We start from the raw sequence: 15,509 nt of genomic DNA, 5'->3' as shown, positions 1-15,509 counted from the left end.
TCGACGACCATGCTGCAAAATGCGGATGCTTGACTCACGCAGTTCTTCTCTGCATCTGGGGAGCGTTGCATTCTCGGTACAGCGATCCACCGAGTGGTTGCTGTTGTGCGCGCCACTAGTCCTTTTTCTGATTGGTCACGGCGTGGCCACCTGATCCTCATGTCAAAAATGAGGGGAACGTTGAAAGGCACTGGTCCACCGGCGTGGCTGGATCGCGGCAACGACAGGCAGACGGCACGACGAATGACATTCAATTCGTTCACTGCCGCCCAGCCGGCATCGCTGGTAGCTCATCTGAACACGATCTGCTCTTGTCGGTATGCCTTCTGGAACGCATGTCATGCATACCACGAGAGTGTTAAGCTTCTTTGGCATCGGAGCATTGCCGGCCGCTCGGCACATTCAACCAGGATTTCTGTTTAGCCGTTCGCGAATGCAACGCTGGATGTTACTACGACGGAAAGATGCCAAAACGGGCCAAGCGAAGTGCGGAAAGGTGGGGAGATCAAAGTCGGGGAAGCCATGACCGTGCCCGGTGGTCGACGGAAAGTCGCTTCATTCGGTTTAGCCAGAGCGATCCCCATACTCCTAGCCAGTCTGGAGTAACACAGTATATTATGGTGCGACATCCACCGCCCAAGACTTGCTCTCTGTTTTCTGCATTTTCCTGTCCCTCGAAGGAAACATCGTCAACATGTCTGGCAACGTTATTTCCGAAGCACCTGGGAAGGATCCTGAGATTCAGGAGTCCGAGACCAAGGGCGAGATTCGCAAGGCATCGGCGGAGCACCACGATGTCTACGAGATCAGCGAGAAGCTCGGTTATGACAGGAAAGGTGCCATTGATGCTGAGAATCAGGAACATAACATGGGCGTTCTGGAGGCGGTGAGGAAGTACCCAGCTGCTTCGGGTTGGGCATTTGTGATGTCTTGCACGATTGTAAGTCTTGCGGACGACTACCTTGGTATCGCTGACCCGCATAGATTATGGAAGCATACTGTGTCTTCATTGCCGGCTCCTTCATCGCTCTGCCTGCCTTCACCAAGCGTTATGGCCAATACAGCGAGACCCAAGACGATGGAACGGTGAAATGGTTCGTCACAACTTCCTGGCAATCGGCCTTGCAGATGGGCGGTCCCGTCGGTGCCTTCATCGGTGTGTTCCTTGCCGGTCCTATCACAAGCTGGATCGGTTATCGGTGGGCCACAATTGGCGGCCTCATGGCTCTGAATGGATTCATCTTCATCTTCTACTTCGGCGACTCCCTCGGAGCTTTTCTGGGTGCACAACTTCTCGAAGGTATTCCGTGGGGCATCTTTATCGCCAATTCGCCCGCATACTGCTCTGAGATCGTGCCGTTGAGGCTGAGAGCACCTTGCACGCAGATGTTGCAGATGTTCTGGGCTCTTGGAGCTATCATCGTTGGTGGCGTCTGCTATGCCTACAACGAGGACCCTGGCGAGAGGGCATACAGGTGTGTGACGTCCATTACGGAGAGGCTTTGCTGACATGACCAGAATTCCAATTGCTCTGCAATGGCTGTTCCCCACTCCTCTTGCGATACTCATGTTTCTGGCTCCTGAGTCACCATGGTGGCTCGTACGCAAGGGCAGATTGGAGGAAGCAAAGAAGTCTGTCCGCCGTCTTGGTCGTGTTGGGGCTGTCGACACCCTCGATGAATCCGTCGCCATGATGAAGCGTACCATCGAGCTCGAGAAGAGCGACAAGGAGCCCTCTTTGATCGAACTGTGGAAGGGTACTGACCGCTACCGAACTTTGATCGTATGTGGTGTGTATGCGGCCCAGAACTTGACCGGTAACCTCATCGCCAACCAAGCTGTGTTCTTTTTCGAGCGTAAGTGCCCTCTTTCTTCGTGGACGACGTCGCTGACTCGCGTAGGTGCTGGCATGAGCACTGATACTGCCTTCGCGATGGGCTTGATCACTTCAGGACTGCAAGCCATCTTCGTCATGCTGTCTTGGATCCTCACTACCTATCTAGGTCGCCGTACCATCTACGTCTGGGGTTCGGCAATCAACACTGCAGTCCTGGTCGCAATCGGTATTGCGGGATCGGTCGCAGACAGCAATTCGTCCCAGTTGGCGCGGGCATCGCTTGGTCTTATTGTGTCGGTGCTCTTCTGTCTCGGCCCTGCTCCCGCCTCTTGGGTCATTATCGGCGAGACTTCGTCCATTCGTCTTCGACCTCTGACTACCGGTGTTGGTCGTGGCGCCTACTACGCAATTAACATTCCCTGCATCTACCTGTCCAGCTACATGCTGAACCCGGATGGCGGCAACCTTGGAGCCAAGTGCGGCTACGTCTGGGCGGCGACTGGTTTCCTCTGCTTCCTTGCCGCTTGGCAATGGTTGCCCGAGATGAAGAATCGTTCTTATCGCGAGATCGACATCCTGTTCAACCGTCGGGTTCAGGCTCGCAAGTGGAAGAAGACTATCGTCGATATCAACGACGATCACTGATCGATCTGCGATGGATGGGCAAAGACGGCATGTGGGAAGCATCTGCCCTTGGCTGTGGCCATCCTGCATTGCCACTAGGACGTTTTGATGGATTTGAATCGGAAATTCGGTCGCTCGTACTAAATTGAGTATCAATCTGTTGCAAAGGAAGTGCTGTTCCCGTGCGCTGAGCTGCTTTGACTGGGCGTGCGATGTGGCTTGCCATCGCCGTCATGAAAGGTCACGGTGAGCCACCAGTCCACGCTTGATGGCTGATGCGTTCGTAAAGTCCGGGTGGCCGTTCAAACCTGCCTCTCGTCGGCAGACAGACCAAGTCTGGTCGCCTGCCCGGCCTTCGCGTGGAACATGCAAGCAGATTGCTTCTATGGCGGATCGACTGATGCCGCGGCACCAAAAACGCGCGATTTGAAAAGCTTAGACGCGTCTCTTGCTGCCGCACGCCTGCCAAGCGCTTGGAATTTCACGTGAACAGTCGTGGGGCCCTCCGACTTTTGTCGGACTCTTCATCATTCTACACGGCAGCAAAGCTTCCAGTGATCCTCAATGCGCGCGGAATGCTCAGCTGCTAGCTGACAGTTTGCCTTCTGCTTGCAGTTCCTTGCTCACAGCTCTGCCACAAGGACGAGTCAGTCGCGTTGTGCATGGATTTCTGCTTCAGGCTCTGCGGACGTTGGCAACACGAACGCGTGTGGTCAAACCCATGGCTGGAATGTTACGTGGACAGCCTGGCGAAGGCCGTGCACTTGGTGATCTGAAAGACGAGGTTCGGCGAACATGGGCAGACAACGCTATCGCAATCCGACAGCCCGATCAGCAATATCGAGACAGAGGTGACCGTCGGCTCGCCTTTCCGCCGGGCTGAGTCCGCTCCAACTCTATCATGGACTTTGCAATCGTCGATCAATGAAGGCGACTGCCCATTCGTGAAGTATGCGAAGAGGAAAGCCCTGCAGTGCCCGATGTGGATGAAATGACGGAACCTCATGCCTCGTTGCTATTGGTATTCTTCAACGCGCGTTCTATTGACTCCATTTCCAGACCCTCAATCGGGTACGACGACACCCTGGCACAACTGCACCGGAACGCAGCATGTCTTTTCCATCATGCGAGCTGCGTCGCTTCCGCCATAATGCTGCCTTTCTCGTCTCCATGCTTGGCTGCTCTCTCTCTTTCGATCTCGTCGACTTCGTGGGCTCGGTCTTTGATGAAGAGTCCGTCAATCTGCTCCAAGGTGAGGCCTGAGGTTTCCGGATAGAAGAAGTACACTGCAGGGAGTGCCAGGAACGTGAAAACAATGTACACGATGTACAGCTTCCAGCCGATGTTGGCAAGTCCGATTGGACCAGTCTTCACGATGACGAAGGTGAAGGTCCCTGAAAATGGGTTAGTGAAGCACTTTGGCCCCTCACGGAGCACTTACAATTCGTGAAGGCATTGAGAGCACCGCCAATGTGTCGATATCGGACGGGGAGGAGTTCTGCTCCGTATATCCAAGGCCTGGATATGGTCAGATGGCTGTCGTCAAGTGGGAACTGCACAACTTACACTGAAAGCCAGCTCCAGCCGCACGCAGCAACGACCAAGCAAGTTGCGCCAAACGCCACCCAAAGCTGCGTATCCCCTCCATGTGAGATCATTGGGGCATACACGCAGTAGCCGATAAGCATGGTGATCGATCCGGAGTACAATAGCTTCTTGCGGCCGATCTTGTCGACTAGGAAGATGCCGAGAACAGATCCAAGCCAGAAAGAGACAGAAGTCACGCCTCCGAGCACCAAGGCCGTCTGATCGGCGATTCCAAGGCCGATGAAGAGCACGGAGGAGTAGTAGAACACCATGTTAATGCCCGGCATCTCCTGGAGCATCTGAATGGACATGGCCAGCAGGATGCGAATGTTAATCTTCTGTCCGGACTTGTCGTAGATGATGGACAGGAAGCTGAATTGGCCTTTAGCATCCTCATGTGCGATGGTGGTCAAGATGGCGGCTTTGTCGGCTTGCACTCCAGCATCGTTGATTGGTGCATCGGCGAGGGCCGCGAGAACCTCATCAGCTTCCTCATAGCGCTCTTTGGCGAGCAGGAAGCGAGGGCTTTCGGGCAGGAAGGGCAGGAATGCGAGGGCAACGAGCGCGAAGGAGGCTTGGAAAGCTGGAACGATCAGCAATTGTCCATCTTCTGGGAGTGTGGTCCATACCAACAGGAAATCGCCACACAATCTGACCCGTCAGGTGGAAGAAGCCGTAACTGCGACAGTAAGCACGTGGACCTAGCTTGGAGCGATGGTACTGACTTCATCCAGTAGGCAATGACGATACCGAAGGCGGCGATACAGAGTTGTGTTGCCACCATTTTTCCTCGACTGCCTGCTTTCGAAAGCTCGGAGACCCAGGTTGGGACGTTGCCAGTGTTCATCCCATTGCCGAATCCCTGGACTTATCAGTGTGTGCTTCGCGATGAAGCGGCACTCGGACTTACAGCAATGATGCGACCAACGCAGAGCTGGGCAACACTGAAGGAGGAGGCCTGGATGATAGCGCCTGGCGGAATTAGCTACGACTCGAGGACCCACCAGGGTTGGTTATCTTACCAACAACCATGATGCTGAGGCCGATGGTGATCATTTGCTTGCGGCCAAGTCTGACACCGAGAACGGCCGCGATGAGACATCCTATCATGCAGCCGATGTCGTAGATCGAAACAATTGTGGAGATGGTCTCAGCATCGGTCAACTTGATATCGATGGCGTTGAGGAAATACGGCGTTGAGATGATACTGCCCATCAGGCCTTGGTCGTAGCCTGGTTCGTTAGCATGGGCATGTGGCGATATTGTGGGTGCGTACCGAAAAGCAGGAAGGCGCTGCCCGACACACATGTGACTGCCCATGATAGAGCGTTGCCACGTAGGCCGAGGAAAGGTTTCCTGGAGGAGGGCATCGTGATGAGAGATGGGCTGAGGAGGTTTGCTCGAATGTGGTGATGTTGATCTCGACTCTACCACCCTGGGGCTCCCACATTATATGTAACATTGTGTGGAATGCTCCAGGTCAGTCGTGTATGGGGTCAAACCCCGGATGAAGGTCTTACTGCACATGGCAAGCACCCACGTTGAAAATGTTGTTCGTGAGGTTTCGATTCCCTCCATTCCCATTGGTCGGACAAAGATGAATCAGTTGCGCTTTCCTTGGCCCAGATCCGTCGAGTCTCGAACTTCGGTTCAGGGCGGTGGGCCCCTAACTTGTTCTGGTTTGGGGCGGACGGATCGAGCACTATAGGCCTGCATCCATGCCTGAAGGAAAGCTTGGGGCTTGAAGTTGGTCCACAGTACGCGTGGTGCCTAAATTATTGTTTCTTCCCGAAGTCTCGAAGGCTTTCGAGCTGCGCATGACTTTAGCACGCGCTCAAGTCTGGAGGATGGTGGGGAATTTCATCCCGCCTTTTGGAGTGCCTGTTCCGACTCAATGGGAATGCGAGGATCGAGCAGAACCCGGGGCGGAGACCCTTCATCGTTTGGACGCGGCTACAACAACGTGTCTGTACAATGCAGTTGCGAGGCGTCTGTGCACTCTCACCACCTAAGTACTCTGTGTTCTGTCTGTCGCTGCCCGTCCTGAAGTGCTTCGTCTGTACTTTTCACGTCAAGCACCACCTAATACGTCATGTCTACTAAAGCGAGCAGTCCAGCGATGGTTCCCGTGGATCATCCGCTATGCTATACTTCCAATCCGCGTTCAAGCGACTGGACTGGCCTGAGAACCAAGGATGGGAAGCCCCAAAAAGCAGATAGTGCTGCACTCTTGCAAAGAATGCTGGATCGTCAGGACATAGTCAACCTTCTGAACGACTACGCCTACGTACTGGATAAGGTGATGGTAGATCATGCGGCATCAGAAGAATGGGCCAACACGATGACGGAAGACGCAGTCGTCACTTTCCCTTTCGGTGTTTTCAAGGGTCGTGAGTCTATGGCACAGATGTGTTTGGATGCTGAAACAAGATTTGAGCGGATGATTGTATGTCGATCAAGCGATATTGCTGAGTGCTGCTGACTTCTGCTGCTAGCATATGTCTTCGAATATGACCATTGTTTTCGAATCCGATACCGTCGCTCATGCGCGCTCGGCCCTGTTCGCCGTCTGCGGCATTGATCCGAGCGACATTGGAAACAATTTCGCAGAAGGAGGATACTATTACTGGACGTTTCGCAAGGAAAAGACTGAAGGTGGAGACGAAGCTTGGAAGATCTCGTATCTGTTTCTGGATGTCCTTTGGGAGCAGGGCAATTCGAAGGGTCTAAATGAGGAGCTATATCCTGTTGCAGCTGAGGAGAAGCAACAAAGTCGTGTCGAGGAGCGGGAGCTGCCAGTGACGCAGGACTTAGCGGTGTAGTGGCATAGTCAAATTCAGTCTTGTCAACGTGCCGATCGATCTGAATAACTACACAACATAGGTGCAATCCGGTCCAGTTTACGCACTTAAATGACACGTGCCAATCCGTTCAAGGAGGCCTCCGTCTTCCGAAACGTACGAAATACTACACGTACTCGGATCACGCCACCCCAGAAGCATAGCAGACGGCATAGCAGAACCGAAGAGGAACTTGGCTATTTGGAACAGCCGTTGACAGGCTGGCTGCCATGTATCTAACTATAAACACTTTCATGGCTGGAAATGTCTTGCTTTTGGGCTTAACATAGCCGTCTCTTGCACTACGCGCCGTGCGTAAAGCCGCCTCCAACATCGAAGTTCTGCCCCGTAAGAAATTCAGCCTCCGGACTTGCCACGAAGCAGATCATATCTGCAACGTCGGTAGGCAGGCCGTAACGCTTGACAGCTTGTCGTGCCACTGCCCTTGAGAACATCTCCCGGAGCCCGGATTCGCCATCGTACTCTCATTATAGATCAGGGAAGGACATATCGAGTTGGCGGTTACTCCAGGTCCTGCTTCCATGGCTACAGCCCGAGTAAAGAGTAGTACTGCACTTTTGGCTGCCGCGTAGACTGCCAAACCTGCTTCAGGCTGTAAGGCAGCACCAGAAGTAGTCGTGATGATGCGCCCGTAGCCAGCCTTGTTCATGTGTGGTAATACGGCTTTGACCAGGTGGAATGTGCTATCCATGTTGACACTCATCGTCCGCTGGTAATCGCTACTTGTGGCATCGAGGATGAGTTTGAAGGGGTAGATGCCTGCCAAGTGAACAAGTACGTCGATCTTTCCTAGCGCTGCGATCACATTCTCGATTGTTTTGTGGACGGCAGCCTCGTCGGTCAAGTTGCAGACTTGGTACATCACTTTCGCTCCATCCGCGGTCAGTTTTGCGGCCGTCTCCTTCAATTTGGCCTCGTTCATGTCTACCAGCACAAGATGCGCTCCTTGGTACGAGAAGGAAGCTGCTGTCACCGCACCAATCCCTTGTGCACCACCTGTGACGAGGACCACATGATTTTCAAATTTGTCTCGATACCGCTTAACAGCAGGGATCCTGGCGCCCTCTTGCCGTAGAAGCAGCGGAATTTCGGCGGTCATGTTGTAGTATCGGGAGGGCGAGAATGATGCGGGTGAATTGAAGACGCGTTGTCGACGAGAATCATGGCGTGCCAAACCTTCGACGCTGGGTTATATGCAAAGGCGCGCTTGGATGTGGCTTGTCGGCACTTACGTTATCGCTGGGAAGGGGATGCCTTGTGCGACGAATGGGAACCATGGGAACTGAAATAGCCTGAGGAGCTCTCCAACGGGGCTCGGAGTGCGGGGCGTGCAGGCGTGGAAGATTGCCGAGAGATCGCGGGGAAGCTTGCTGGGCGCCCACTTTCAGTGGCTACACCGTGTCAGGAGAACCACAGCGTGTTTATGCGACATGTCTGGCTACCAGGCTGCGAATCCTTTGGACGACAATAGATCTCGAGATTCGTCTTATGGAGAGCTTCGCTCTTCGAGGCGCTTGTACATCGTATCAATGTGCAGGCATTGTGCACTGCAAAGCGGGTGAATATAATTGTGGGTATGACGTTTGTTTATGACTTGTTGAGCTTTCCAAGAGCCTCAAACAATTTCGTTCCGTCCATGAAGACTTCGTATCTCTCGATCAGGCGTTCTTCTCCTGCTTCAACAATTCGACACCAGGTTGCTGCTCTCGTCCACACCTCGTTCCCATCCACAATGTCGTACCTGACGTCCGCTGTGCCAACAATCTCCCATGCTCTTCCAGTCTCTGGCTGCATGTCATACACGAAGACAGTCTCGAGGAAGTGCTGAGATCTCAGGATTGGGCCATTGTGTTGATGTATCAGCCCGTCTCTTGCGGCTTTCCACTCCTTTCTGCCTGTGTGAGGGCCGCCGAACAGTAACACTGCATCGGGCTGGATGTAGTTCAGGTAGGTCTCCTTCTCATCCGCCGAGTCGTCCCATGCCTTCAAGAAGTTTCGCAGTACATTCACAGGAGCGTCTGGTTGCGAGTCTTGGTTCTTGAACTTGTACTGGTCTGCGGGAGATCGTTGGGTCATGTTGAATTCGATCACCGTCACTCGTGGCGGAAAGACTGTAAGTGTGTCCCGGGTTCAACATTTAGGGCTGCGAAATAGCGAGAAGTTTCTTGGAGGTCTCGGGTGGTTTATGAGGCCTCCTCGGAAGTTGTAGTGCTGTTTCACGTGTTCGATCCGAAAGGAACCATGGAAGCCATCACGATGTAGCACCCAGTCCAGCCTATTGGTCAGCCATGGGCAGAAGTATGGCGGCGGATAAATGTGTCTTCTAAGGCGACGCGTCGGATGCGGGCAAGTCGCTGTGCCCGTTGTCGCGCGGGCGTGGGAGAAAGGCGAGCAGACAAGGTGACGCGATGCGGGGTGTTGCCGGTGGGGCGTGGGCGCTTGTCCTTTCCAAATCTAGATCAAGAGAAAAACTGGACTGCTCATCGAACGCACAAGTCTACCATCATGATTGTTCGACAGCGCGAGGCCACGGCACTCTTCCTGTCTCTTGTATGGTGATGGAGGGCCTGTGGTGACACCCAATGTCAGGCCCGAAGCCCATCAGACCGAATTACTCGCCGGGCGAGAATCATGGAGCACCCTTACCGACTACGTTCTTCACAGCTACTACGTCACGCAGGAGAAGCAAGATTGAGCAAGCATGCTCACGATGCCGCTCTCTGCGCCGCAAGGTGCGTTGATGCTGTCGGCGACTTGACCAGCTCTGACGAACGCTGCTGCAGTGCGATGGGCTGAAGCCTTGTGCAACATGCCGTGAGCAGGCGTTCAAGTGTGAGTACGAGGGCGGGCGTGTGGGCTCTCATAAGCTCACGCTCGCTAAGGCGGTCTGGTGAGTCGCGGCGCATAGTGTTGTGACGTTGCAGCTTACGGTCGCGCAGCAGAATTGCCCAGCTCGAGGAAGAGCTTCGACATGCCAAAGCGGGCTTGCAGACATCAGAGACAAAACCACAACCTACCCCAGGCGATGAAAAGCCCAGCGCATCATCCATCGACGGCACGAATGCGCCCACGGACGAGTGGATGTCGATTCTTCTGCAGGGTGTGGACGGCCTTTCCATGACAACAGGCGCACCAGAGTTCTACGGACCTTCATCGGCAAATGCTATTATCGATGCCCTGGAGAGCTCCGAACAGGATTCGCCGGCAGCAGCTTCGTCCGATGGTGGTACCGACAGAGCACGGTTGTGGCTTGAATCTCCGCGTGACCTTACATTTGCGAAAGTTGCCCAGTCATCACTCCCACCCAAGGAGATTGCAGACGAGTACCTTGCTGTCTTCTACCAAACAGCACACCGAATATACCCGATCCTGAACCGCGCCCACTTCATGAAGCGGTATAACGACTTCTGGAAAGGCCTGCCTACAGAAGGGAACGGATACGAGCACTGGGTTGCGGTATTGTGCATGGTCCTGGCACTTGGTCACCAGTGCAGCACTGCCGATCCGGATGTTCGCGTAAGATCGAGGGCATTACAATCACAGCATGGAGAAGAATGCTTCGGTCTGGCCAAGGCGATGCTGGCGTGGGCTCCGTTCAGTGGTGGCGATATGTCCGTTGTGAACAGCTTTTTGTTGGCGTACCTTTGGCTATACAACCAGCAGAGACTACATGAAGCGTACACAGTCTTGGGAGCATCAATAAGGACCGCCTATGCGATTGGACTGCATCGAGACAGCGACTCTTCCGAGCATTACGCAGCGGAAACCGACGGCTGGACTGCTTCTTGGTGGTGTCTGTTTGCATATGAGACAGAACTTGCCGCCATTTCTGGACGGCCCAGCGCCATACAGCCGCGGGAACTCGACATGAGGCGCTTTTCTCAAGGCTTTTCATCCATCGATTTGCAGTACGTTGAGTATCTGAGGCAGCTCTCTGCCATTGCCTGGGAAGTGTATGAGCAAGTCTACTCTTTGTCACTTCAGCATGTTCGAGTCGCAGAGCGCATCGAAGCCGTTAAGCTCTCGGATGAAGGCTTGTGCGGTTGGTATGAGACTTGGTATCGGGAATGTGAATGGTCCAGGGAACCGCATGGTCTCCTCATTCGACTTCGGTACCTGAATATGCGCATACTGTACCATCGAGGATTCCTGAAGCTGGTCACACTCAACAAGGAACAGGTGCCAATCGAGGCCACTGTGCCGGCTACCAAGTGCGTTCACCTGGCGTGCGAACTGATCGAGACGATCACCGCGTCCGTGAATCGAGGTGGTAGTGGCATACTGCAGGCTGCTGTGTTTGGCGTGCTTGGTTATCTCTGGAATGCGACCATCACACTCCTGTTATATGCGCTTAGCGAGCGAGCGATCCGGCAACTGGATCTCGGTAGCGAATTCTCGGACACTGTTGCACATCTGCTGGATTCTGCTGTCTGGTTTTTGCCCAACATCAGGAGATGTCTGGATTCGCCGGAGGCGCCGCACAACGAGCCAGGCGGTTACTGGAACGATTCAAGGCGCAGAAGGCCGCGCAGCAGTCTGATCAACGGCGGACTCTACGAGATGTCCCTTCGGCAGGTGCTGACGATGTGCTGGAATCGTTCGGTATGCTGGATCATCTGCTGTCCGGATTCTCCCCCGGTAGCGAAAGGGCTTTCGATGCAACTCGTCAGTACGACTTCCAGTCCTCAGAATATGATGTGGAGAGCTGGATCAACGACAACAATGAATCGTATAGCTTTGACTTGCACGAGCCATGAAAGCTGCTCTTTCGGCGACTCGCAAGAGTCCTCAGCGATCTTCGCAGATATGCATTCGACGTGCGGTCACATCTGTGCCACGAAAAGGACGAATCAGCCAACGGGTCGATGCTTTGGTAGGCAGCCCGTGCTGTAGAGTATTCAGAAAGCGCTGAGATTGCAGCTGTAGATGTGGTCTAGCCGCGTCCCCGGCGCCAGCAGATATCGACCTGGCCCATCGCCTACCACTGTGGTTTCCTCGATCCTGGACAGAAGACAAGGCCGGATGAGTGAAATTAGGTTGCATTACCCGACCCGTGCAGCGACGATAGCAGCTTCGCTGGCACCCATTGATGCGGTAATTGCCTTTGTTGCAGGGTAGTAAGTCGCGGTCGGCTGGGAGGGGCGGACCGATGGTTTGCGCCAGGTGCCAAGTTCTTCCATTTCGGGCGCCGACCTTGGAGTCCGATGGAGCGCAGTTCCGCATCGGGAGTACCTCGGAGCTGCTGGTAATGGAGAGTCTCTTGGGCTGGCTAGGACAAGACTGAGAGATCCGGTCTTTCAGCCAAGGTCATATACACCGAGATTGTATTCTCGATAGGGCGGCCATCTGTGTGCGTCCACAAGCCTCGGATCTGATCCAACTTTGGCTTCCACGTGGCGATTTGAATAAAAGCTCGGCCAGCCTACCACTCTGCTATCCCATGCAGCCTGTCACTAATCTTGCGTTCCAACGATTGTCAAGTAAGATTGACAGGACAGGCCTGTGCACTGCATACGCCATTCAATCCATCTCGAGGGTGTCATACGAGAAGTGAAAAGAAAAAAGTCTGATTAAAATAGTACCCAAGGAAGAAATCTGCCCGAAAATAGTCCTTCTCAACACGCCCGGTGATAGCCTGCCCACGGTATAGCAATCCATCAATTAGCTCTCAATCATCTTGTCTTTAGTGAGATATCGTCGAGATAGAGATCCCTGTTCCCGTTCTTATCAGCATCGCCGTAGCATGTGACCGATATTGTCAACTTCTGCTGGGCCGCCGTCGAAGGCGCAACAAACAGTTGAATGTGTTCGTATGCAGTCGAAGAGATGCCTGTCATAGTGGCTCCAAGAAATTGGGAGCCCAAATTGAAGGACACGACACACTGTGCTTTCTTACTTGGCCGACGGACCCAAGCACTAAAGGTATAGGCGATACCAGGACACACGTTGACTTGTTGAGATATTTTTGCGGTTTCAGCACTGGCTTTTGACCGAACCAGTATCTGACGTCTTCCAGTATGAGTTGGATTTCTGTCGGTGTATTCGACGTTCGAGACGCTGATGCTGCCACTCGAGACCGATGACGTCCAAGGCGGGCTTCGTCCGTTGTTGGGGTTAAAGGTTTCGAAGCCCTTGTTGCTGAGAATGTTGGTCTTTGTCGGGCATGAAGCTGCTGAAGTCGTGCTTGACGTTCTGGAGCTGCTGGAGGTGGAAGACGAGACACTGGTGGCGAATGTGCTTGGAACGGAAGAAGTAGTGCTCTGAGTGGTGGCCAGTGAACTACTGCCAGAGGTTGTAGAGGAATCACCAGTGGAGGCCGTGGTAGAAGATGAGCTGCCACAAGATGCAGCGCAAGACGACTCGCCAGTGCTGGAGCTTATGGAGAGAAAGCTCGTTGTCGATTCTGTCGAAGACGCACTTGTTGACTGCAAAGCGGGGTCGATTGTGATTGATGGAGAGAGACTAGTTGTGGACGACTCCGATGTTAGGGAAGACGGGTCGCTAGTGCTGGAAGATGTCAAGCTTAGATCGGTTGTCGATTCCGTGGAGAAGCTGGTTGTTGATTGCAAGGTTGAGTCAATTGTAATTGATGTGTAGAAACTAGTCGTCGTTGACTCCGATACTGTGGAAGACAGTTCACCAGTACTGAAAGTCGTGAAGGAAGCACTGGTCATTGCTTCTGTCGAAGAATCACTTGTCGTTTCTGACGTTAAATCAATCGTGGCAGAGGGAGACATGCTAGTGATAGTAGACTCCGATGTTGTGTATGACTCTGTAGTTGTTCCAGGCTCTGGTAGCGTGAAGCTTTGCGATGTTGTGACCGTAAGTTGAGTAGGCGAGGTGCTAAAGAACGGTGGAAGATCGGAAGACAAGCTTGTTGTGGATGTGAAGCTGCTCGATATGACTTCAGTGGTGGTTGTCAGAACGGGCTCTATGCTCGGAGCAGCTGTGCTTGACGTTGTTATTGCAGCATTGGCGACATAGTTGTAAAAGCCTCGAATGCCAGGATAGTCCTGATATGGTCCGTCAAAGCTGTCGCTGGAGAAGTCGCAGTGCCATTGCGGAGGATTGTAATCGACTGCGTTCAAAAAAATGCGGAAAGAACCATCAGAAGACGTTGCCTCGGAAGCGCATCGGCGGATAGCGTCGCAGTCAGACACGGATGCATCATAGATCGAGGTTCTCTGGTATGAAGCGCCATATTTGCCGCAGCCGGCGAAAGTGCGACTGTATGTTCTTCCATCACTGCCGTCGATAGACTCGATAGACCACATGCTGGACATGTCGCACTTGGGGAGGCGAAACTAGATGTGCTTGTAGACGTTGTCGTGGTGACGTCTCCAATGGAAGAGCTAGCGGAAGAGAGATCAGAACTGCTTACTGTCGAATCAGAAGACGTGACAGGCTCGTTGGTGGAGCTGATCGTCGTTGTCAACGTAGTAAGTGAGTCGCTGCTTGAAGCAGACGTCGTAATGTCACTCGAGATATCGCTGCTCGAAGAGCTTTCCGTCACAAGCGACTCGCTGCTTGAAGTGGACGTCGTAACATCACTCGAAGCTGGGCTGCTTGAAGAGGACGTCACAACGTCACTTGAGGTGAGGCTGCTTGAAGAGCTCTCCGCGATCCCGTTGTCGGAAGTAGATGCACTGGATGAGGTTCCGATGTTGATTGGATCGATTATGACTTCAGTGGAGATGGCGCTTGATGTAGTTATCAGCTCGCTGCTACTGGACGAAGACAACTCTGTCGAGCTTGCGGATTCCGATGTGGTCGAACTCTCTGTCGTAGATGTGGTCATCGGTGTTATGTCACTCGTAAATGAGGATGTCGTTGAAGCCTCAGTGGAGAACGGTGTTGTCGAAGCCTCGGTAGATGACGGTGTTGCTGAAGATGTATCCTCCGTGGAAGCAGAGCTTGTCGAAGCCTCGGTAGTCGACAGGGACGTCGAAGCCTCGAAATCAGATGTTGTTGTTGAGGATATGTCCTCGGTGGACGACGATGTTGTCGAAGCCTCGACAGTAGACAACTTGGTTGAAGATGTATCCTCGGTGGAAGACGAGCTCGTTGAAGCCTCGGTTGACGACGATGTTATTGACGATGTATCATCGATGAAGGAGAAGCTCGTCGCAGTCTCGCTCATGGAGCTTGAAGTCGTGATATCTACCGCGATCGAGCTTATGCTAGAGTCTGCGGTGGTGGACATGGTCGAGGATGAGACGGAGCTGCTACAAGTCGGCGTAAAAGTGGTCGTTGTTGAAGTTACGGGCAGGCATGAACATGCGCTTGTGATGGATGGCCCGGGTGCTTGGTTCATTTGTCGCTTGTCAAGGTGATGCTCGGCGCTATAGATACGGTTCATGTCGGCCATGATGCCATTGACATCACGTTTAACAACACTATGAGTCTTAGAGTATGGATTCAAGAATGGAAGTGACTTACGGTGAAGGACTAGCAAGCCCTGTGGTACACGAGGCTGTCACCTGCACCGGAGTATAGCCAAGAAAAGCTCTGCAGAACTCTTGACCAGTTTCCCCTCCAGCTCTGACGAGTTGGAGATACAAGTCATCGTTGCACGTCGGCGCGGTCACTTGACGTCGAGT

At 53.4% G+C, this 15,509-nt stretch overlaps 8 protein-coding genes across 8 annotated transcripts; 4 read left to right on the top strand and 4 right to left on the bottom strand.

Moving 5' to 3' along the window:
* Positions 1 to 694: 694 nt before the first annotated feature.
* On the top strand, positions 695 to 2,482 carry AB675_9463 (Alpha-glucosides permease MPH3; the record flags this gene model as incomplete). Its single annotated transcript, XM_018149998.1, has 4 exons — positions 695 to 940; positions 985 to 1,475; positions 1,519 to 1,856; positions 1,902 to 2,482. The coding sequence occupies 4 exons, from the start codon at positions 695 to 697 to the stop codon at positions 2,480 to 2,482; spliced, it is 1,656 nt and encodes a 551-aa protein (XP_018002390.1).
* A 1,101-nt stretch (positions 2,483 to 3,583) lies between these two features.
* On the bottom strand, positions 3,584 to 5,418 carry AB675_9462 (Sugar transporter STL1; the record flags this gene model as incomplete). Its single annotated transcript, XM_018149997.1, has 8 exons — positions 3,584 to 3,855; positions 3,903 to 3,979; positions 4,028 to 4,631; positions 4,678 to 4,727; positions 4,774 to 4,910; positions 4,959 to 5,020; positions 5,071 to 5,280; positions 5,325 to 5,418. The coding sequence occupies 8 exons, from the start codon at positions 5,416 to 5,418 to the stop codon at positions 3,584 to 3,586; spliced, it is 1,506 nt and encodes a 501-aa protein (XP_018002357.1).
* A 722-nt stretch (positions 5,419 to 6,140) lies between these two features.
* Positions 6,141 to 6,870, top strand: AB675_9461 (uncharacterized protein; the record flags this gene model as incomplete). The annotated part of the gene is made up of 2 exons (XM_018149996.1): positions 6,141 to 6,494; positions 6,544 to 6,870. 2 exons carry the CDS (start codon positions 6,141 to 6,143, stop codon positions 6,868 to 6,870), a joined length of 681 nt encoding a protein of 226 aa, XP_018002276.1.
* Positions 6,871 to 7,190: 320 nt separating this feature from the next.
* Positions 7,191 to 8,008, bottom strand: AB675_9460 ((S)-1-Phenylethanol dehydrogenase; the record flags this gene model as incomplete). The annotated part of the gene is made up of 2 exons (XM_018149995.1): positions 7,191 to 7,370; positions 7,415 to 8,008. The coding sequence occupies 2 exons, from the start codon at positions 8,006 to 8,008 to the stop codon at positions 7,191 to 7,193; spliced, it is 774 nt and encodes a 257-aa protein (XP_018002252.1).
* Positions 8,009 to 8,496: 488 nt separating this feature from the next.
* Positions 8,497 to 8,985, bottom strand: AB675_9459 (uncharacterized protein; the record flags this gene model as incomplete). The annotated part of the gene is made up of 1 exon (XM_018149993.1): positions 8,497 to 8,985. The coding sequence occupies one exon, from the start codon at positions 8,983 to 8,985 to the stop codon at positions 8,497 to 8,499; it is 489 nt and encodes a 162-aa protein (XP_018002311.1).
* Positions 8,986 to 9,491: 506 nt separating this feature from the next.
* On the top strand, positions 9,492 to 11,666 carry AB675_9458 (Transcriptional activator protein acu-15; the record flags this gene model as incomplete). The annotated part of the gene is made up of 4 exons (XM_018149992.1): positions 9,492 to 9,641; positions 9,693 to 9,799; positions 9,849 to 11,313; positions 11,361 to 11,666. 4 exons carry the CDS (start codon positions 9,492 to 9,494, stop codon positions 11,664 to 11,666), a joined length of 2,028 nt encoding a protein of 675 aa, XP_018002258.1.
* A 915-nt stretch (positions 11,667 to 12,581) lies between these two features.
* Positions 12,582 to 14,192, bottom strand: AB675_9457 (uncharacterized protein; the record flags this gene model as incomplete). The annotated part of the gene is made up of 1 exon (XM_018149991.1): positions 12,582 to 14,192. The coding sequence occupies one exon, from the start codon at positions 14,190 to 14,192 to the stop codon at positions 12,582 to 12,584; it is 1,611 nt and encodes a 536-aa protein (XP_018002272.1).
* A 60-nt stretch (positions 14,193 to 14,252) lies between these two features.
* On the top strand, positions 14,253 to 15,242 carry AB675_9456 (uncharacterized protein; the record flags this gene model as incomplete). Its single annotated transcript, XM_018149990.1, has 1 exon — positions 14,253 to 15,242. One exon carries the CDS (start codon positions 14,253 to 14,255, stop codon positions 15,240 to 15,242), a length of 990 nt encoding a protein of 329 aa, XP_018002279.1.
* Positions 15,243 to 15,509: the final 267 nt, after the last annotated feature.

Source organism: Cyphellophora attinorum (genome assembly GCF_001299255.1).
Source record: "Cyphellophora attinorum strain CBS 131958 chromosome Unknown Contig7, whole genome shotgun sequence".
NCBI lineage: Eukaryota > Fungi > Ascomycota > Eurotiomycetes > Chaetothyriales > Cyphellophoraceae > Cyphellophora > Cyphellophora attinorum.
This window is presented reverse-complemented; position numbering and strand designations above follow the sequence as displayed.